This window comes from Podarcis raffonei, chromosome 1 (assembly GCF_027172205.1).
Source record: "Podarcis raffonei isolate rPodRaf1 chromosome 1, rPodRaf1.pri, whole genome shotgun sequence".
Classification (NCBI taxonomy): Eukaryota; Metazoa; Chordata; class Lepidosauria; order Squamata; family Lacertidae; genus Podarcis; species Podarcis raffonei.
This window is the reverse complement of record NC_070602.1, coordinates 88,869,328-88,893,156: the sequence shown is the minus strand read 5'-3', so window position 1 is coordinate 88,893,156 and position 23,829 is coordinate 88,869,328. Positions and strand designations below refer to the sequence as shown.

Below are 23,829 nucleotides of genomic sequence, written 5' to 3'. Positions count from 1 at the left end.
AGTGAACAATGAGTGATATTTCAAAATAGAGGACAACTGCAATGCAGCAAGTCTGGGAATGAATGCTGGGCAAAAGGTTACACATTATTAATATGCAAATTGAACATGTTAAAATAGCATTATTAATTAGAGCTATTCCAACAGGTCCTTTAACTCTGTAACACATAAAGTGCATACATATCAGATTGGTAAATGATTGCATAGACAGAAGTAAGATGGATGGGAAGAGATGAGAAGGAGGAGGGCTAAAATGTGAGAAGAAAAAGGAAGAAGAAGAAGAAGAAGAAGAAGAAGAAGAAGAAGAAGAAGAAGAAGAAGAAGAAGAAGGTGGTAGAGGGAGTGCAGATGAGTAGCAGAACTCTCTTCCTGGATCTTCTGTCAAAGGCCTTGTGTGTCTTTACAGTCCACCCCCCTCTGTGTCCGGAGAATGCATTTCTTTGTAGGATTCTGTGTGCAGTGATAGAGCAGTTCTGGGACTCAATCTTACCTGTAAATAATGCCATCTGCTCTGTAAACCCTGCTGCCAGGTGTTTTTCTGGGGTGGGGGGTGGGGGGCAGGGATGGAAAAGTTATAGCTAGTGCTGAAGTCTATTGTTGCCAAAGAGCTTTGATCTGGTCTCACAGTCTTCATCTTGTCTGGAGAAAGATGTGGGATAATCAGGATTAATCCTCTTGTGTCCTATCCCTGCACATCCCCTGCATCCTAATTTAATCAGGGCAACAATCCATCACCCATTAATTCACAGTGTGAAGAGCCTGGCATTCTCATGTACCCTTCCATCCACCAAACATGAAGCACCTACCTTTTCAGAGAGAGTACCTCTGTCCTTTTATTTCCTTGGCAAATCATTTTTGCACAGAATATTCATTTTCTATGAATACTTAGAATCATAGAATTGTAGCATTGGAAGGGACCATTCAGGAATCCTTTGTCTGACATGCAGCTGAAGCCCATGACCCTGAGATTAAAAGTCTTGTGCTGTACCTGCTGAGCTATCAGATACTTATATTTCATGAGTACCTGACTTCAAATTTTCTTTTCTTTTCTTTTTTTGGAACTTATCCCATGGACATCATATTTGTACTACTCCTGTTTCTCTCTAGCTTCCTTGCTATATGCTTGGTTTCATTTCTTTGCCCCCATTTTGCCTACTAGCCCCTGCCGTGGTTTGGGAACATCAGAGCACCCCTCCTCTGCCTCCTCCCCCTTCCCCATTCTTTTCATCCTTTCTCTATCTCTCCACACATACTCACATTCTCTCTGTCTGACAGAATGTCTTCGCTCACTATGACACTATGTCTCTCTTGCTCTCTCCTCCACCCTCCTCCTATCTGAGGCAGCCCTCAGCTGAAACTAGCAAATTTCTAAGCCAGCTCTTGCCTTCCTCCCCAGCAGAAACTGAGCCATGGGAAGCAAAGGAATGTAATACCTAGAACCAAAATAAAATTTCCCTCAACCACCCATTGTTTCTGAAGGGCTGTTCCTTGAACACTGAAGCAGATTTGAAACATGTATATAGATGTGGTCCTCAGAAAGCATGGAACCACAAGACATTCTGCAGATGCTTAGAGAAGCTTTTATTGTTTTATGAGCAGTTCACTTGCTCTAAAGCTGAGTCCTGCCCTTTAAGATTAGTTCTAGAACTTGATGTGTCTTGATTACAATTAAGCATTGCCTTGTGTGACTTTATTTATAACAGCATTCTGTTACTGTGGATTCAATACAATATTTTGCCTCAGTGAATATTGCTGCTCCCATTAAGAACCATGCTCTTATTATCCGAGTTCCTTATGCCCTAGCATTATTATCTCTTCCCACCAGTTAGAGCTGTGTGATTTTTGGTAGTCTCAGCCACTTACACAGAGCTGAGCCTTTGGGGAATCCAAAGTCAACATGACAAGCAAAATATGGCATCCTAAAGACTCATGGAATAATATGTTTTTCATAACACATCCTGAATATTTTCTTCCCGTTCCAGTGAGATGTCAGGCCCTCATTCGGGTATAATGCAATCATCATTTATCAAAATGTGTTAATATAAAATTTATTTTTTGAGTTACTCAAGAGAACTCTGATTCTTCTCTTCTAGGAGCTGGTGGCTGGTCCCCATTGGATTCTAGCAGGGAACAATGGCTCCAGATCGATTTAGGGGACAGAGTGGAAATTACAGGTGTTGCTACTCAAGGAAGGTACGGAAGCTCAGACTGGACAACAAGCTACATTCTGATGTTCAGCGACACAGGTCGCAATTGGAAGCAGTACAGAGAAGAAGACATCATCTGGGTAGGTCTGAAGGTTTTGGATCAATGCTATGGTATAATCAACAACCTGCAGAAAACAGATGTAGCATTCTAAACCCAAATGCATGTTTTCCATCTCCAAAGTTGTTGAGGATGTACTGTTGATTGGAAACAATTGCATCTTTTCGAGCTTCAGTAGGGATATAGCTGGGAGTTTTCAGTGGAATTGCTGAAATCTTGAAAAAGGCTGTTGCTAGTTTTATGGCTATGAAGAAAGGATCAAAGAATTCATGTGGTATTATAGACCCAAAGGCTCCAAAAAACAAAATGGTAGATAAAGAGTGTGTCTCAATGTGCAACATATTGTTTGGTAAATCTTATGGATTGTTTTTTAGTGAAATAATAGCAGTTGTGGCATCCTTCATCATTCCACTTCACACTCCTGTTCCTCATCCATATTTTTTAATGTCGGGTATTAGTGATTTCCACAGGCCATTCTTTGTTCACATGAAAAAAAGAATCACCTTCAGCTCTTGTAATTGTATGCAATAATAATATGTGGATTATTTTGTGAATTATTGCTATATGTAGACCAGCAAGTTTATGTGTGCCATGCTAAGTTCTTATTTAGTTTGATTCATTCATTATATATATAACCTACCATTTCTAGTGAAATAAGGGTGAGAGATTGTGTGGTATTGTGGTTCAGAAAATGAGTAGTAGACAGGAATGCATCTCATTCAAATCACAAATCTTGCATAAATTTCCTCAGTGGCTTTATGCAAGCCACCAGTGGACATAATAATGCAAGCATACATTGCAGTGCTGTTGTAAGGATTCCTGGAGGTATATGAAACACTCAAGAAATTGATGCTAAGTATTGCTATAGTTTCACCCAACACTATCCTCATAGGGCTCACAATTGAAATGTAGTTTGTCAAGCTATCTCTCTCCCAAGAATGAGTTCATCTTTTAATTTAACTCATAATAACATGAAAGATGAATCAGCATGAGTTCCATTGGGATTAATTAATGTTAACTGATGACTGTGAGCTAAGTCAACTCTTTCTGTATTATGGGTTACATACAGACATGTCCACCCACTTTCACAATGTAAATCTGCTTGTGCAATGGGACATTTGGTTTTCCTCTGCCCTGCCCTCCAAAATCTGTGTGCAGAGGGGATGCAGAGCCATTGGATCTCACCCTATTTTATTCATTTATTCCAGAGTTTATATGTTCACCATCCTTATATATATATTTAGGTGCCAGTCAAAACCTTTCCTCTTTAGCCAGGCCTTTGGCCTTTATCTGTGGCCTTTTAGGATGTTTTCAATGTATTTTTTCCTCTGTTTTAATGTGGGGTGGTTTGTTTGTTTGTTTTGGTTGTAAATTGCTTTGAGTTGCCTTCGCAAGAATAAGTGACGAACAAAGTTATTAAATATATATTGATAATACTGCTATTCCTAGGATAGCTGATAAACTAGCAGATATCTGCATGATAAAATAATAGAAACACATACTGTTCAATCAATGAAATAAATATGACTGGCAGGAAAAGCAACAGTGTGGTTGTTAACCTGCAAACCCCACAAAACTCAGACAAAATTAAAAGGCCGTGGGAAGTAAAATGGTTTTAATCTGGTACAAAAAATACATTATGAGGAGGCACCTGGGAAGGTGGTTCAAATGTAGGCCATCACAACCAATGAAGTCCTCTCCCTAGTTATCACCTGTGCATGATGCAAATTATATTGGGTTGTTATTTATTCAGATACCCACAAAGTGCATTTTGAGGGCAAACTAATTTCAAATGAAAATTAAGGATGATCAGATAAATGGACAGCAAGTTTCCATTCAAAATGTTTTATCATTATTAGGTATGCCAATACAGTACCCTGTATTTTTTTTTCCCATTTCCTATCAGTTGATGAGAAAATAAATTGCATATGAGGATTATCAAAAGGGAGAGGAAATTTCAATGAAATTCTCATTGGTGGGTGCAAAGATTTCTGTGTGTGTGTGTGTGTGTGTGCTTATCTTACTTTCAAGGTAGCCAAGGGCTGGTTGTGGGTGTCCTTTATTTCAATAAAATAATAATAATGTTTCTGTACTTTGCAACCTTCCTGGGTGACCACTTTTCCTGAAAATCCCACAGTATTTTGAGTGGGACTTTCCTCTAAGGCTAGCAAAAGAACGTGGGCAATTGTGATTTTCCCATAGTTTTCATGCCCAGCATACTTTTCTTTCCCACCATATAAAATTCAGCATGAAATGGGAGTATATCAGCTAAAAAGCCGCAGTTCCATACAACAACAGGTAAAGCAATGTAAGTGGAACATTCAAAATTGGAACAGAAGTACTTGCTAATCAGGAAAATTATTACAATCACAACCATCCCCACGTCTGACCTACCCAATGATATATATTTGATTGATGACATATCTGAACATCATTTCTTAGTATGGTTAGCAAGCAAAGCAGCAGTTATAAACAATGGACTGGTACCCTCCCACAATCAAGAAGGCTTGTCAGTCAGTGCAGTGAATAAAACATGCCAAATAAATCATTGTGACCCCTCAGGATAGTTTGAGACTCTGGAGTTTCAAAATGGAGATGTAATTTCATATTATATTCTTCTTCCATGGACAAAGTAGAAGTTGCACATGAACTCTACCTTTCTGCATTTGAATCTTCATCTTCCTGTACTGCTGCTTTAATGTAGCAAGATGAACACAAGAGAAGGGGTTCTAAATGTATTTTTTTGAAAATGAGAAGGTTATGACACTGGGTGTCCTTGCATCAAGACGGGATGAGAGAAAGCCTTTCCTGAGGATTGAGGAAACCTCACAAAATGCTTAAGAATTAGTGTGGAGCTATAGTGGAAAGGAAAATTGGTCAAAATTGGAGAGAGGTACCTGCATGAACATTTTTTTGGAACTGCTGCAATCTCACAATTCTGCTAATGCCACTTTGAATCCAATCCACTGACACTGGATCATGTGGTATGGTAGCTTCAGTTGCACAATAGCATCCTTTGAAAATATTCCAGGTGTCTATTCCAGTGGCCCTATAATCAAACAGGTCAGCTGGTAGATCCTAATAAGGTCCAAGGAGAAATCTGTGCTTGATTTATGCAATTCCCTGGTAGGTAGAATATGTGTATTTCCACCTTATTAGGCAGATTCAGCTAACCAGTCTTGCTACTGGAAGCCTGTACACTGACCTCTATTATCTTGAGGGTATCCCCCACTTTCTTCTCCCCATACATCCTGCACAGCCCCCAAATTTGTTCAGGGGTTGGGATAACCCCCAGAAAAGTGCACAGGAGGGGAAAGGGAGAGATCATTTCATCAGGCAAGTAGAAATGTTTGCCTTGAGGTGCAATCTGTTCAGTGCTATGTTGAATTCTTCCCTTTTTTAAGGTTTAGGTTTTAGGTTTGCTCACAACAAACATATGTGGTCCATTAGACTGAGAAAAAATAAGACGAGAGGGTGAATGACTGGCATGTCTTCTATTGTACACCACCCTGGCTCTTCTCAGGCAATGTCTTCAACTCTGTTCCCAGTACTATTGCATAGCCCTTAAGCGTTTCTTTCCCTGATCAACATTCCTGAAAGTATCTAGTTACAATTGCAATTGCTGGGAGATGCTGTAATCTGAGCAGTTTAGATGCTATCAGGTGAATAATGAAATCTTATCACAAAAAGGGTCATAAAATACTATACATGGCTATGTTTTTTGTTTTAAAAAAAGCTGGAAGGAGGTCAGGCAAAGTTACACTTTCAAGTAATTCTGTAACACTGTGTGATTCCTTATTTCTATTACTGTTCACCATGGGAATAGATGGCCTGCAGATAACGGCAGTTTCTGCTAATGCTGACAATGGAAAAATAAGTTTCTTGTGGGCAACACAATTATAGAATAGTAAGGCCTTCAAAGAGCTCAAGGTCATCAAGCCTAGCACCCCTATCCCACACATTGACTTCATGTATCCCATATTCTTCCAGTTGGAACAGATTAAACCAATTAAAAAATAGAATACAACTTGTGGTCACCCATATTATAGAACTACACACAACGCAGAAGATAAGAGCAAGTTTGTTTTTAAAAACCCAGTCATGCTGGAATTGCTTAACAAATATAGTTATTACAAGTTTACTCAGGTCATTCCAGAGAGTAATATGTTCCACATGATATCACAGGAGAAGAGGGAGATGGGAAATGAAGTTTTGCCATTCATGACTCTTCTAGAATTCTTTCCCTGATGTTAGAGGGTGTGATGCAATAAGACTTTCAGGGAAGTAAAATGATTGATTTTCCTTTAGAGGGGATCAAAAGTTCACAGGAAGGTTAAAAGTACAAGGGAATTTTGAAGAAGCAGGTATTGGGCACAGGAGAGTCAAAAGTTTGAGACAGTGTGTTTAAGCTTGACCTTAGCTCAACTACAAACAAAATTAAGAATTTGTCTCACGGCCCTTACACACTTGAGTACAATGATTCCTATAAATTTACTGAGGGTAGAAGAATTTAATTAAATAATGTTTACTAAAGGAAATTAAAAATAATAATTGCATGAATAGAAGTGCATTCCCATAACGTTGTTGAGGCATACTGCAGGAGGAATCCAGGGACAGTGGGAGAAGATGCATATGTCAGAAGCAGGGATGTGATCTAAATCATGATGAGGTCAAGTTCCAGAGCAACAATCAAAGTTTGGGAAGAGATACTTAGGTTGACCCTAAGATAAGTCTCTTAGGCTCTGGAGCAAACTCTGTGGCCAAGCTTTATAAGTCCTGATGGATAGGGATTGAGTAGAAGTCAGCTGACATGCTCAGGAAGGATAGCACTGCAGCTTAGATACAGCCCAGGGCCTATCTACATGATATGTTAAATATGTACAGTAGCATGCATCATCATCATTAGAAGACTTTTTAAAATAACTCTGAGGAGGGGGAGTTTTGTCATTCCTCTCTGAGGCCATGACCCTGTATGATCACTCCCTACCATAGAAATTACTCTTAGAGTCAAAAACATCCTATTGCTGCCAATAAGAACTTTTCCCCTAAGGTAATTACTGTGCTGTGGGGAGACCTTTGTGGAGATTGCAGCTGGAAAGAGAAGGATTAAACTCCTGTTTCCCATGTGCTGTGGTCCCATTGAATATCAGAAACACATGCAGAAACACACAGACAGACAATGTGACAGAACCATGGGAGCTGGCTTTTGTGTATATCAGTGATGAGCCATATTGTAATGTATGCGCCAAACTTTCACCCCACTTAGTAGTAGTGAGATAACCATGCTGGTCATATGCAAGTTGCATTCAAATAAGTCTTTATATGTATTCATTCAGCTTGCATTTGCAATGTTAGTAAATTCTGCAGCTGGGGTGTAAGATAAAACAGATTAGGCATTTAAAACCAATTTTCCAAACCTATTTGTATTTAAGTAATCTGTTACAAAAGGATGTTGTTGTATACAGTACGCCAGGCTTATAATTATATTTTCAATATGGATGTCGGCTGTTCATGGACTTGCTGACAATTGATTGGGAAACAGAAAGCTTAGGACTTAGTACTTGAATCAGTAAATGATCTTATTCGGTGTTTTAAGTACTGAATTATTCAACATGTTATTTTACCTGCATATGCTATGCAGGAATTGCTCTTTGATGTGCACATTACTGAGACACTTGTGTAAAAGATTGGTTGCCACCTTCTTTTCAAAACTTCTAATGTCCTTGTGTCACATGTCAGACTTTGGCTTTTAAGAGTGTTTTCCAGTATTTAGAATGCTATGTTACATAGAGGAAACCATGTAGGATTGCAACTCTTTGCCTACAGAATCACTCACTCACACACAGAGCTATCTCTGTAGCAGTTACCCCATCATGAATGAGGTTTGTTCATACAGGCAGAGACCACATTCAGTCCTAAGCATAACTTTGCCAGTTGTTCCCAGAGATACAGATTGCACAGACAAATGCACTGGGTGAATCATTCACATGTTTCCAGCTGTAGATTTCTGTGCTTGTGTCGGGCAGCATTTTTGCATTCCCACACACCAGAAGTGTATCTGTGGATCAGTTGCTAATGCAGATTGCCTCATTATAAAGAGGACATTTGTCTATGTGTAGTAGCCTTGAAACTGCAGAACTGCTCCCTCCCTATCATCACTGCCTCATGCATCATATGTCTAATGGCAGCTGGATTGCTCATTCCTAGACCATTGACATGTTTTAGGAACCTAGTTGTTTCTTTAAGTAATGTAGCTTCATATTCTCATTAGGACCTACATATGAGGAGGTGATGGTGCAAGTGATTTAAAGTGCTAATGTTTCAGCTTTGAAGACAAGAGCTTAATCTTTAAGTACAGCCTGAAAAGTGCCACGTCCAGCCAATAGCTAAGTTATTTTAACCATATTTTGATAACCAGTGGTCACAGATCCAGCAAATATTGTGTCACTGGTATATCACATACAGTGGTACCTCGGGTTAAGTACTTAATTCGTTCCGGAGGTCCGTTCTGAACCTGAAGCACCACTTTAGTTAATGGGGCCTCCTGCTGCTCTGCCGCGCCGCCAGAGCCTCATTTCTTTTCTCACCCTGAAGCAAAGTTCTTAACCTGAGGTACTATTTCTTGGTTAGCAGAGTCTGTAACCTGAAGCATATGTAACCCGAGGTACCACTGTACATGTATCTTATGGCTGTATTCAGATACCACAATAAGCAATGGTTTATCACAATGAGATTCAGTCTAGCCTATTCCAAGCTCTCCCCCTCTCTCATGCCCTGGACTTGTCATGAGAAGGTGTTTGGAAGCCCCCCTTTCCAGTTTTGATTAACCATAGTGAGTTTATTGATACATTTGAATCCCAAACTCACTATGGTTTGTTGAAACAAGCCAGCTCCGTATACCATGGCTTGAATATGGCTTATTTCAAACAAACCACAGTCAAGTTGAACCACAGTTTGTCAGGTTCAGAGAACGGAATAAGATTCATTTTATCAAGAATGAAAGCATGAGCTGCCATTGCAGTCATGCCAGAGGAGAAATGTGTATGTATGTATGTATGTTTAAACATAGTCTAACAATTAACCAGTGAGACTTGAGTGGAACATATGGAAATCCTATTTTATACTCACAAGTCTTCACTATATGGAAGACAGTGAAGGTTGAAGGCCACCAGTGAGCTTCATAACTGAGCGTGGATCTTGGAAAAGCTCAGTATAACACTTGCTGTATGACTATATTTCAAATATAATCATGAGTTACTTTATTTAAGATTGGATTATATGGCAGGAGTTTATACTTGATAAATTTTAAATATATATACAATGGGGAATATTTCTCTCCAGTTGCATATTATTTTGAGCTCTGTTGAGCAAATGACCATTTACAAATGAATTAAATTGAGGAAATGTTACAGAGCACAGACTGTAAAGTAATTTTTCCAGGGAGAGATGGTGGGGGAAAGGAATGCATCATTAATTTGTTCTTAGCAAACAATTTACAATGATTAGACAAATAAATGCATCTATGAGATACACATTCCTTAAATGGATAAACTTGCTACATGCACCACAAGCAGTCAGTTTGAAATGGCAATACATGGATTAACTACAGGGTTTTAGAAATGGGGATAGATTGCACCCAAATTGCTCCCTCAGTCACTGGAGCTCTGGGCAAAAGTTAGCTAAGCAAATTTAACCTATCCCCACCCCCAACTAATTAGCCAATTAGATTTTGTGATGTAATGCTAATTTTGACCAACCAGTTGTTAAGAGGTACTGCAAGCAGAATCCCTGATCTGTACCATGTGCAAAGCAGAAATGAATTTGCTCTCCAGACCTATACTGGAAACAGTTATAATGTGTCACTTGGTATTTTATATGTAACACATTTTTTGCTGTTTAAGAGCAATGTGTTACAAATAAACAATACAAGATATAAAGCAGCTATCGTAAAGGCTCCGCTTGTTCAAGGAGTGATAAAAATTCAGTATTGTCCAACCAAAGAAATGCTTGCAGATATTATGGCAAAAGCATTCCCAGTACATAAATGTATGGAGTTCACATTCAACGTGGTTTTTGTTTGCTAACTAACTAACAGGGTATAAATAATGAAAGCTATATCAGACCTTTTTTTGTGCTAAATTTAACTAAAGAGTGTTAAAGATATAAATTTAATATGCATAAAACACAGTGCTTGAATTCATTGTATCTAAAATGCCAAGCAGGTAGGTTTGCATTAGGGAAGAGAAGTTTATCTCTAGCTAAATGCGACAAAGAAAAGGGTGGAGGTTTCCATTCAGGTTAATTCATGATTCATCCTGGAAACCCAAGCAGAGATCGATCTCACGTGAGCTGAAACCTGAGAACCCAGTTTCTTAGTTGGTCATTGAAGCTCTGCAATGGTGATACAAGCAAGTTGCCTGGACAGGATCTCTCTCTGAGATCAGTCAGATGAAAGTTATTGAACTGTATTAAGAACTAAAAAGATTGGACTGCATTGATTGCTTGTTTATGAGCAATGTGTTATTTTGTATTTTGTAGCAGTTATTTGTAACCAGTTTAAGACTGTTTCAAGTAAGGCTGCTCCACTTCCAGGTGGGGCGGTATTGCGGTCAGGCCGCGTGCCCTCTGCACTCAGCTGGGGGTGGGGCTAAGCCCTGCGTCATTGGAGAGATCCTGGCTGTGTCACGGTCCCCGGCCACCCAATCCGGTTGTCTGGGGTGTGTGGCTTACCCCTTTTAAGCAGCCGCACAGCCAGGGGACCCTTTTGGTTTGGGGGAGGCCTCAGGGTCTAGACACCAAAGCTTTGAAACTCTTTATTGTGGTGGAGAGCACTTTCATTTCTCCTCTGCACATGGTCTGGATCAGGGATTCCATTTACAGTGTTGGCTATTATTATTCATTTAATTTCTATGCAACCTTATATATTATTTTTTTTTGGGGGGGGGGAATGCATGCAGTTTATAGCCTGCATTAAAATATCAAAGAAAACATTCCAGAATAAAACGTTACTGAAAAAAGTCAAATATAAAGTATACATTCAAAGCAACATAATTAACAGGAAACCAAAATATTATCTTAAAGATTTCAAAATGAAACATTATAAAGGAGGTCAACTACAGAATGCACATCTAACACAGAGAAGTTAATTTTTCCCCCCAAAAGAAAACATTACTAAAGGAAGTCAAATATAAAATGCACATTTAAAACAGGATAATTAGCAAGAGAATAAAATATTATCATAAGCACAGAACATTGCTGCTGCTGCCAATCCTACCAGTGGTGGTTTATGGCTGGCAGCAGCTGTGGAAGCTCAGGTTCGCTGACCTGGGTCTGCAGTAAGAGACAGTGAGTATGATCTCTGGCCTCTTCAGCAACTTCAGCTTTTGTAGCTGGAATTAGTTGGGGACCTACCCTCCCAAGCCAGGTAGAAAGGCAAGGAACAAATCTTCCAGGACTCACAGCCAAGATGGTAATGAGAGAGCCACTGTAACTGCATGTAATCCTAGATAATCCTTCCTCAAATACAGCACCCATAACCTTGTTGGCTAGGGCTGATGTGAGTTGTAGTTCAATAACATCTACAGGCTACTAGGTTTGCATGACATACCTTGGACTAATGAGTTAATGTCCTTTCTCCTCCTCTGGTGTGGGCAAATGACAAATGTGGTTTCTTCTCATAAATTTTACTTGGTCCAAATAAAAGTTATGCATTTTTATCAAAGTTCATCAAATGTAGGTAAGACTGTTAAGACCTATTTTAATATCAAACCAGGACTGAAATGAGTTTACGAGCATGAGTTGTCATCCTAACACATCATCTATATCAGAACTCATTAATCTATTGAAGTTGCAGAGAAAAATGCCAGACTGTTTGGCTTGCAACAGGATTTATACAATTAGGTAACCAAGTTGGTAGCTCTGTGCCACATTCAAGCAGCTGCGGCAGCCCTGTGCCTCATTCTGCTTCCCTGGAGTCGTCGGATCACCTGCCCACCCTCCCTTTACGTCATATTTATGCTTTGACCTTGCTATGGACTTTGGTTGGTTGCCCTGGTTGATCAGGGGGCCTGGTAGGAGTTTTTATCCATTTGGCAGATTGGCCCCAGCCTCTTGGTTTTTTGCCTACCTTGTAGCAAATCGTCACAACTTTTATGGTATTGGTGGTTAGGCATTGGGACATGTGTCGTGGGTTGGTGGGTGGGTGGCTGTGGCCATCACCTAAAGGTAAAGGTACCCCTGCCCGTACGGGCCAGTCTCGACAGACTCTAGGGTTGTGCGCTCAACTCACTCTATAGGCCGGGAGCCAGCGCTGTCCGCAGACACTTCCGGGTCACGTGGCCAGCATGACGAAGCTACTCTAGCGAGCCAGAAACGCCATTTACCTTCCCACTAGTAAGTGGTCCCTATTTATCTACTTACACCCGGGGGTGCTTTCGAACTGCTAGGTTGGCAGGCACTGGGACCGAGCAACGGGAGCGCACCCCGCCGTGGGGATTCGAACCGCCGACCATGCGATCGGCAAGTCCTAGGTGCTGAGGTTTTACCCACAGCGCCACCCGCGTCCCGTGGCCATCACCTACCCCTCCCCTTTTTGGGTATTCCATTAAAGGAATCCAGCAGTCGTGGATCCTGTCCGATGCCCTGCTGGTGGCTAGGGCCATGGCACGACCCCCAGTGACATCAGGGGAAGCTTCCAGTTGTATTTGCATCAACAAGCTCCTCCCACTTGATTGTGAAGTATTTCAAAAGACCGAAAACAGAACAGGAGGTGGAGTGAAATGTATGCCTTGCAAAAGATGTCCTAAATTTCTAGTTGATCGGCTTTAAAAGGAGCAGGAAAATAATGCAAGGTCTGCTTCAGGTGTTAAGTATATTAGCTGCAATTAGTAAAGTGTAACTATCAAGTATCTGTGAATACAAGGAAGTTGTGGATAGTTGTGGATAGAGATTGTTATGTGTTCCATAAGTAGAATGGAGATTATTAAATGTTCTGTAAGTACGGTAAATTTACATCTTGAAAGTTTTGCAGAAAGTTACCCTCCGAAGCTACTGCTACAGAATAACTGAGAATGAAAGTCAGTCCAGCTTATGAGGCCACCAAGAATTTAATACAATCCACTTGCTCTAGCTTTCATATGTGCAAGTCAAAACCTTTCCTTAGAAGATTCTCGCTTTACTGAAAATGTATGTAAGTCTAGATAAAAGGTGTTGTAAATTCTGTGGGTTCAGTTTGGGATATACGGTAGTCATATTATTTTCTATCAATGATCTGTCTGGGTAAGCCATCAGAAAAGATAACTAAGCCCTTTTAAGTCTTAGGTGGCAGTCTCATTACCAAGTCCCACTACAAACAGTGAGTGTGTGTGTGTGTGTGTGTGTGTAGGTTTGAACTGCATGTAGGGTTGGGAATACACTGGCTGTTGCAAAGGTGATGACAATTGCCCAAGCTATTTGCCTTTAGCCAATCCTATCAGGTTTATACCAGCTAATAACATCCATAATGTGCTTATGTTTGATCACTGCTACCAACAATATTGGCTTTTAGTAACATAGGCTTTTACTATTCACTAACTCCATTTCCAGGGCTGGGTTTTTAATCCGTATTCACACATTGTTATCTAAACTGCATGTGTTTCTTGTACTTTGTTATAAAATACTACTGTTTGAGGTGTTGTTTCTCAAGCCAGCTTCACACCGATTGGAATCCTTAAGGCAATCCTAATTTATCTCTGAGATATGAATGCCTTTGCATATGATGAAGAAATTCACACCCCCTGGTGTGTACACAAACAGAAATGAATCTGACACTAATGAAGCCATGCTGATATGAACCACTAGGAAAGAAGGAGATGTGAAGCACTCAGAAAAACATCACCATTATTTTATGCTAAGGCAGTAATGTGAACACTCCCATAAACTGTGTGGGGAATCTGTGTGTTTTGATTCTGGTTGTGTATGCAGGTGACAGTGAAATAGTATACAGTCACAGTGAGTAGTTAAATTGCAGATCTCCCTAATCCAGTGAGATTTCAGTGTAGTGTATGATATGGTATCCTGGATAAAACGCTACAGTCACTGGGCCACTGAAATATCTTGTAAGGTTAGATTTGTTTACTTGAAAAGCAGCTTCTTGTTGTGACCCAAATCTTTTTTGATAGGGAAAAGCTTCCCTTTGCCTTATCAGAATTACCGGCTTGAGTCAGTGTCAAAAATATAGGTTGACATCAGCTAGCTGGACACTGGCTATGGATTTAAATGTTAGTCTTCAAAATAAAGGCTGCATTTCTCTGTTCTGAAATGTTCACCACAACAAAAAAAGAGACCTTTTGCCAGAGGATATAGATACTGTGATTTCTTATAGAAATAGATGTTTTTAATAACAGGGGATATGTATATATACACACAGAACACTAAGAAGTTCATTGGATTTTTTTTACATTTAAAATCTAAAAGCCAGCCACTGAAACCTGCTTATATTAGAAAGGTTATTACAAGTAAGGGGCATAGACATTATACAGATACATGCAAGAATGTAGACTTTATGCACCTGGATAAATAGACCTTTTTATGTATACAGATTGCTGAATCTGACCCTTTGTGCTGATGGAGATAATAAAATTAAATATAAGGCTGATTTTCAATGCCATCATTTGCATTATCCTTGAAAATAATGCATTGACTGGGTATTAATGGAGTGTGTCTGTATATCCTCAATACAACAAGAGTATTTCATGACCTTGTGTCAATAAAGGAGATTAAGCATGAAAACTATAAAGAAGGACTGAAAGCAAGCGACCTTTAAAAGAGATAAGAAAATGAGGAGATGAAACATAACACACACAGACACACAAATTTGTCAGGCTTCACAGCAATCAGATTGTAGAATGCTGCAATGTGTGAAGGTTTTGAGAACAATGGAAACTCTGTGTTGGTAGGTTTTGTTGAAATAAATGTGGAAATGCTCTTGTTTAATTGAAGTGTATTTAGCCTGGTCAATGTAAAATGAAAGTGATTTTTCTTCTTCTTCAAAGTTGCTCATTCATATGCAAGCTACTACAATTAACACTTGCTGTGACTGGCAAAGTTTTCAAGTATGAAGTACAGTGAATCTAGATAGGACCTACATGTGTGTTCCTCTCTACACACGGGAGAAGAATTGGAGTTGTGTCTACTGGCCCTATCCTTCACCCCATCTTTTCAATTCTAGAGTCAAAATGATGTCTGTGCACGTACAAATTGTATGTGAATAGGCTGTCTCCATACATTTTGGGAGACTGCATTTTGTATGGTTCTCAGTTTATGTACACATGGGATAAGATTGATTATTGTGGTGGAAAGACATCTATTATTTTGGTATGCTTGGTTTTACCCATTTTCACTTATCTGCTGAATCCCCACATGAAATTGTTAAGCAGTGTTTATCACATGATTTTGATTGTGAGTCATGAAGCTAGGAGGAACTATGACAATCATGAAAGGACATCAGATTTGAAATAAAATCTAGGGTATATTATTTCCCAGGGAATAAGTAGTGGAGTGGCAGCTAAATGACCCATTGCTATTTCAGAAGAGGAAAATGTTATTTCAAAGGATATTGGCACCTGTGGATTTCAGACATACGAACACCAATAATCTATACCAAGTTAGTCCCATTCAAATAAATATATATATCAACTTAAATGTTTCTTCCTGAAACTGTGGACTGGGTTGTAAATGTGTAGAAATGATGTGTTAGAAAGTTTACTATGAAACCTAGAGCTCTTTAGTAATAAATTTTGCATCAGACTAAAGCTAGGCATAGCAAAATGAAAAGAATTTCCTGAGACTTTGTTCCGACAAGGCTAGAAACAGAATGACAATGATAATTTATAATTACCCTGATGAAAGTAGTGATGATTTCACTGCCATGTTTTAACAGTAGCCTCAGGGGTATCACTTCTAAGTGATTATGCTACAGTCAGGTGATTCATAGGTATTCACAGATTTAGCTATTTATCATAATTGGTTTCATCCCTTGGACTTAGTCCAGATCTTTTATTTTCGCTAGTTGACTGCAGAATAGGAAAATGCACCCAAGCAATTTTGCTTCACAAAGTATCTCATTTTTTTTTAGTCAATGCATTTTTTTGTCCTGTTCAAAGGTACCCTTTTACAACTGAAGTGAAATATAAGTCAACAGGTCACTTGTTTTTTTTTAAAAAAATAATATTTATTACTTTTAAAGATTACAGAAAAGGAAAAGGAAAAGAAAAAAAGAGGAAAGAGAAAAAACAAAAAAGAGAAAAAAACAATACAATACAATATATAAACAATACAAAACACAACCTAAACATATTAAACTAAACTAAACTAAACAAAACCCTAACCCACCTTAACCCTAAACAAAACAAAACAATAACCATTTAAAAACATACATCACACCTTTTCCATACTCTATCTTTCATTCCCTTGTTTCCTTGACTTCCTCTCACCTCCCTTTTTGTATTCCACTTCTATTAATTGTTTCAGCATATCCTTTCCATCTTTCTCTATTTTATGTTATATTATAAATATCTTAACATATTTTTTATCATTAAAACTAAAATACTTATATATGCTTAACTCCTTATAACATTTCTGCTAAGGCCATAAAATTTCTTTCCACCATTTTTCTATCATTCATTAATTTTACAGTATTACTATATATAAACTTTAAATTCTCTAATCTTCTTCCACCATCTCCTCTCCCTGGTTTCGGATTCTGCCAGTCCTTTCCGTCAATTCCATATAGTCCATCAACCTGGAGATCTTATGTCCGAGGCTCTTAACTCTTTTCCAGGTCCCTTCTGCAGGTCTTCTTCATATTCTTTAATGCCAAAGAGCAGATCTCGAGAAGACTCCAACCTAAAAATGCTTTTATTCCTTCCAGGCAGGTCAGCCAAATTTCCATAGTTGAAGCTGAGGTCTATAAGATGTTTCATGACATGTTTCAAAATTCCTCTGAATCCAAAGGCCCCCAGAACTCCAATCTCCTCCAGACCCAAGTCCATGTCCCAAAAGTCAGTAGATCCCTGCATAGAGGGATCCTTCCAACTTTCCTTCTTCCATTCAAGCCGGGATCCAATCCTCAAAATCTGGCTTTTTCTAGATTCAATCATAGAAGGCCTCAACTTGTAATCCTCAATTTGCTTCTATAAGACTGAGGATCCCGCTTGTATTACTTTAGGCTCAACAACCACAGCTTTCTCTTTCTCCTCCACAATTTGTCCTGCCAAAGTAGATTCTTGTACCAAGTCCTGAATTATTTCTGTGTTGGTACTCACTTTTTGACTCCAATTAGTCACTTTTTGATCCAAGTTGTTAATTTTAAAAGACATGTCATCCGTCTTCTTATAAAGCTGTTCCAGCGAGTAGCTTATCTTGCATAATACCGTCACAATGGCTTCTCCTGTCAACATTTTGAGTGGTCCAAGGTCAATCCCTGGTTCTCACAATTACTTATCTTGCAACTGGTGATTCCCCAGTTGCACTCCTGTGACAGTTTCAAAAACTCCCTCTAGAGGGAAACAGTCTCCACTTGTATCAATCCTTTCAGACACAATTCAAGCTATAAAAATAGTTTCAATTTCCAGTTACTTTTCCTCCTTTTTAAATGCAGAAGGGGACAATGGAAACAGTATCTTTCTCTTATTTAACTAGCTGTCAAAAATGTTTTGTTCGCAGTCAATGAACTCTCCCAAAACTTCACTCTTTCTGGCAGCCCTTACCAGGTTTGGAGCAGTGGTAATTTGGTTTTTCACACTCTCCTGCAGGCTTGCTAAGTCCAAAGTTTCCCCCCTCTTCTCCTGCTTTCAAGGGGGGGGGGTTGTAATTTTAACCGATGAAAATTTAATCCTTTGCCAAAAACTTTCTTTTTTTTAAAAAAATATTTTTTATTAAACAGTTTTTATAACCACACAAACATAACATAACAACAACAAATACATAAAAAAACAAAAACAGAAACAAAACAAAAAACAAGTACCATTTCATATCTTAATTTCTTATACCTTTCTTCCTCGACTTCCTCATGCCTCCCTTTTCTGTATTCCAAATTCTAATCAATTACTCAGCAAATCTTCCCTTATTTTACATTAGATTTACGCTAATCTTCCTTATTCTCCTTGTCTTAACCATTGCTAATAGTAACCATTTACTTTCCAGTCCAACATCATTCTAGCTTTCATTAATTTTGTAATATTTCTTTAGATAGTCCTTGAACTCTTTGCCAAAAACTTTCAAAGACTTTAGCTTATAACATCTTTGCTTCAATCTATTTACAAAAGGGGAAGGCGGACTTCCTGTTTAAGACCTTCCCCGTTTCGGTGCCAAATTAAGGTATTTAAAGATCCAATATTCCGTTCTACTCACGGGTAGTTGTTTAAAATCCAATTGTCCACAGGAAAAAGTCAGCGCTCTCCGCCAACAGCAATGCGGCTTCCCTCCGTGAAAGAAGCAGTCAATTCGAAGCACCGCGCCACTCACCCCACGTCGCTCCGGATTCCCGAAACCGGGTTTCCCCGCGAGTAGGGGAGGCGCAAAAGGTGCCAGCCAAATCCCAGGTTCACAAGCTTCTCCCGCTTGTGATTTCAATGGGTCTCCGCCTTCGCTGTGGCGGTCAGACCCTGCTTTTCACAGAGCAAGTTCCTCCCGATCGGAGGAGCTCCGCCATTGCCGGAGCCGCCAACCCCGAAGTCCCACAGGTCACTTGTTGACTCATAAAGTGAGGACTCTGCTGTTTCTACAGTGGTATCTCTGGTTATGAACTTAATTCATTCCAGAGGTCCATTGCTAACCTGAGGTACCACTTTAGCTGATGGGGCCTCCCGCTGCCATGCGATTTCCGTTCTCATTCTGGGGCAAAGTTCTTAACCCGAGGTACTACTTCCGGGTTAGTGGAAGTCTATAACCCGAAGTATTTGTAACCCGAGGTACCACTGTACAGTGGTACCTTGGGTTAAGTACTTAATTCTTTCCAGGGGTCCGTTCTTAACCTGAAACTGTTCTTAACCTGAAGCACCACTTTAGCTAATGGGGCCTCCTGCTGCTGCTGCGCCACCAGAGCACGATTTCTGTTCTCATCCTGAAGCAAAGTTCTTAACCTGAGGTACTATTTCTGGGTTAGCAGAGTCTGTAACCCCAAGTGTTTGTAACCCGAGGTGTTTGTAACCTGAGGTACCACTGTACTAGATCAGCTACTCAGTGACTGACTAGAGGCAGTTATTGAGGGCAGAAGGTGGGCTGATTGTCTGAATGTAAGGAAAGCCTACTGGATCAGGTCAATGGCCCATCTAGTTCAGCATTCTGCTCTCACAGTGGCCACCCAAATGCCTATGGAAAAACTAAAAACCGGGCCAGCACTTTCCCACTTGTGATTCCCGGCAAGCGGTATGCAGAAGCCTACTGATTCCAGCCGTGGAGGCAGAACATCTCCATCAGAGTTAGTAGCCACTGATAACTTCATCATTCATGAATTTGTCCAATCCTCTTTTAAGGCCATCCAAGTTGGTGCCCATCATTACTTCTTGTGGGAGTGAATACGATAGTTTAAATACATGCTGAGTGAAGAAATACTTTAGTTTGCCTGGCTTGTATCTTTCAGTGTTCAACTTAATTGGATATCTCCAAGTTCTAGTATTATGAAAAAGGAAGAGAAACTTTTCTCTGTCAACTTTCTTCATGCCATGCATAATTTCACACACCGCCGTCAAGTCACCTCTTACTTGTCGTTTCTCTCAACTAAAATGCCCCAAAGCTTTCGCTCACATGGGACTTGTTCCATTCCCTTGATCATTTTGGTTGCCCTTTTCCGAACTTCTTCCGAGTGAGAAAGTGCTGTGGGAGATGGAGAACTGGCAAGGTCGTATTTGGCTTAAGAATAAAAGAATAAGTTTGCTTTAGCTGATCAAACTCCGGAGGATAATGACATTCTTCCTTCAACAATGCAGCCAGATTTGTCTATTTAGAATATTTTAACCCACTCTATATCCCCAATATGCTTTCAGAACAGCTTATAAAAGCTGTTGTATGCCTAAAACAATCAAGTTTAAAAAATATATTCACATATAATCAGAAATAACATGTGAAATATGAATTTGGGCAGCATTCCCCCCACATTCTTGGTCTTCCTTGGGTTGTAAGGTGAGAGACCCAATAAGGACCTGGGAGGCAAGTGGGGTGGGGGTGGTGTGGACTTCACTCAGCCCAGGATGAAGCCACATCTTCCTTTATTGTTAGTCAGAAGATCCCAGACACTAGTTCCCACTGAGCGCTTTTGATGGAAGTCCATGGTGGAAGCAAGTCTTCCTTTGAATGCTCTTGGAAACTGACAAAGGAGAATGTAATGTCCACTCCCTGTTATGTATATCAAACTTCCAGTACTGAGAGCTGTACAGCCTTACACAGCTGCTGCTGCTGCTGCTGCTGCTGCTTCTTCTTCTTCTTCTTCTTCTCCTCCTCCTCCTCCTCAACTAAGGGCAGTACTTAAAAATATATTAAAACACCTAAATCAGTGCAAAAACTTTAAAACCAGCAATATAAAGCAGATGCAAAAACAAAATATCAGTGATAACATATTTTAACATGAGAAAAGAATATCAGGTGAGTGTGTATAAATATACAAGCATCCCTGTGTTGGAGCTTTATGTTTTTGATATGTTTGGAGTTGGTGCATGCAAAACACATGAGAACACTCCCTCTGCCTGCCTTCTGCTTTTCCAACTGCTCCAAGATCCACCAAAATTCTGTTGGGCAAAACAAAAGGCGGAGACAGGTATTTCAATATTTTGATGGAGTGTCCCTTCCTACTAAGCAGGAAAGTGAGGACACACTTCCCGCCATCTACTGGCAAGACGGTGATGCTATCCACATCTGTTTCTTCTTGTAGTGAAGGACAGAAATTAGTAGGCTCCAATGAATTGCCTTTTTGTCCAGGAGCAGTCTCTGTACTCTAGGTAATCATCAGTATGCTTAGGTATTCAGAGCAGCGGCTGATTGCCTGAACCCCAGACATTCCTCCTCCTTCCCTCCCTTCCCATCTCTTCCCTTCCCTTCCCTTCCCATCTGCATGGGTTTTCCAAAGTTATTTGGAAGCCTTTTTCAAGTCAGCTTCCAGTTGTTTGTATACTAGAGCACCCACCCTCTTTGATGCACTCTGAATGCCTTTCCATGTTTTCATCCAATATATATTAACTGTGTGAATCGAGCGGACCTCAGCCTGCTGCCTTTGTGCCTGACATTGGTGTATCAATCAATGCCTGCACATTGAGCAGAATGTATCAAAAAGAGCACAGGCACGAATGCAGTTGCTGTTGTGCCCCTTGATCATGCAGAGCTCTTAACTGTGTGGAGCATCTATGCATTTGTAATTGTAGGCACTTGATTTCATTCACCCAACTCAATGTTGCAGAGGACCAGTGGGAACTGACCTTACACCCATGCTGAGGGATGTGGGGTCCTACCATCAGATGGGAAACTGAGGGGTGACCATCCATAGCCAGTACCAGTATTCCATGCAGCTTCATCTTGCTGAAGGTAGCAGCTTTATTTCTCAGCTTTCATTCCACTACAGTTAGGTTCTTAAAGTATTTAAAAATAATGACATATTAAGCTTGCATATCCATTCGGCTGCTATTGTTTGAAGCATTTCTTTACAAATTTACCTGTATATTAAGAAAGTGGGGGGATATGCTTGAACAAAAATAGAAATGAAAATTTCATCCCAAGTCCCAGTACAGTTTTCATGCGCTGTTTTGTTTTCGTCAGTGTATAACACAGTGCTATAAAATTCAATCAGTTTTAGCTTTTGGATTTAGGTAATACTTGTATATATTACAGACCTCTGGAGACAGAAAGCAAATCAGGAAAGTGATAAGAGGATGAAGCCTTCTAGAATAGATTATTAAAGGGGATGGCTGAATATCCCTTGGGCTGAGAATGCAGCCTTAAGAATTTTCAACCAGATTAATCATCTATGTAAAATAACCAGAGCACCAAGAGTTCTTCAAATGTTTCTTCTATAAGGCACAACTTGAATGGGGGGTTGTTTCCAATTTGCAAATTAAAAAGCGACTATTTATTTCTTTTATGTTACTTTTAGAATTGGATTCATCTCCTTTGAGAACTTTCTCTCCTTTCATTTGTGATATATTTATCTCTGTGCTCATTTGAGTCACCTTTGTTTTGTTTGAGAAGATACTATTTGCCTTGATTTGGTTTCTGCTCAATATACCATTTCATAGACTTGTATTCCTGGGAGGAAGTTAATATTTAAGGCATAGGAAACAACAGTGCAATCCTGTTCCAAATCTGAGATGAGGCCTGGCAAGTACGGAATCGAGCCTAGGGTGCTTCATTTTTGGGTTCAAGAAGTACAGGGATACCTAAGAATGGAATGGCGGTGGCAGTTATGCGGAACTAGGCAGTAAGTCATACAATGAAAAGTCGAAGACATTAAGACTATTTGGTTTGGGAGGAGATAGTGTATCTTCTACCAAAGAATTATAGTTTTCTGTAGGTGCTAAAACTTATTTGGTAGAAATCTCCTCACAAGAGTTACAATTCTCGGGATATTTTAGCAGGAAGCAATGAAAACTGTGGTTAACATTTTAAGTTTAGACATGCCTTTAAAGCAGACATGGGACGCTTCTGACAGGTGTATGGGGCCATCAGCTTCTCAGTCACCTGACATTGTATGGCTGCAATTGATTCAAAAATCAAAGAAAGAATCAGTCACACATTCAAAGTGCATCCCTAATTCTTCCTTTTCAACCAAATGTTGAATTCAAGCTACAGCTGCAAAAATTCCATCAGAAAGCAGCACTAAAATTCATTGTTAAATGAAACCCCTACTCTAATCAGGGATTTGCTTTGCGCAGAAGCTCAGATCCTAGTGAGCTGTGTATTTGGCACTCAATTTAAAACCACCTTGGCTTGGCATTTGACAGGGATTTGGCCACACTCTGATCAGGAGCTCCTGTGTGGAACTTATTCCAGCAGGATTTGCACTTGCAAATTTAAAAGGCACTGAATGCAAGCCCTGCTTGCAGAGGAATACATTCTAAGGTTTAGAGGTGTTCCCCTACAGCTGTGATTTTACCTGCCTCCACATGCGCTACCTTGCCCCCATGATTTAGGGAGTTTGGGGCTGTGTGTTGTCAGTGTGCCCTGCGTGCATGCCCCGCAGCATGTGCACATGATGTCAGCATGCCCTGTGGCATGTGTGCGTGGCTGCCATATAAGTTGGGGGGCCTGGCCCTCTGAATTAGAATTTTGTGGCATCCTCGGCTGCCTCACACTGGTCATCTTACGTCAACAGGTGTGGGGCAGGTGACTGTGGCATCATCATCATCATTTTTTATTTGTATGCTGCCTTTCCACAGTTAAAAAACAATGCTCAAGGCAGCTTACAGCATAAAAAGAGTTACATAATTACAAAAGTCATAAACAATAAATAAACCACATTAAAAAAATGCGCAACCAAATGGGAAACAATATCCACATAAATCAAAATCTAAAACTAAGAATACAGCATTAATATCAGTTTAAAAT

At 39.8% G+C, this 23,829-nt stretch overlaps 1 protein-coding gene across 4 annotated transcripts in view; it reads left to right on the top strand.

Annotated features, from left to right (window-relative positions):
• The window catches only part of CNTNAP5 (contactin associated protein family member 5), a 312,663-nt gene that overhangs the window by 82,452 nt on the left and 206,382 nt on the right, over positions 1–23,829 (top strand). For all 4 annotated transcript variants that reach the window (XM_053402908.1, XM_053402895.1, XM_053402900.1 and 1 more), the window contains one exon: positions 2,091–2,284. In XM_053402908.1, the coding sequence (XP_053258883.1) occupies positions 2,091–2,284 (194 nt within the window). The remainder of the gene's footprint in view (positions 1–2,090; positions 2,285–23,829) is intronic.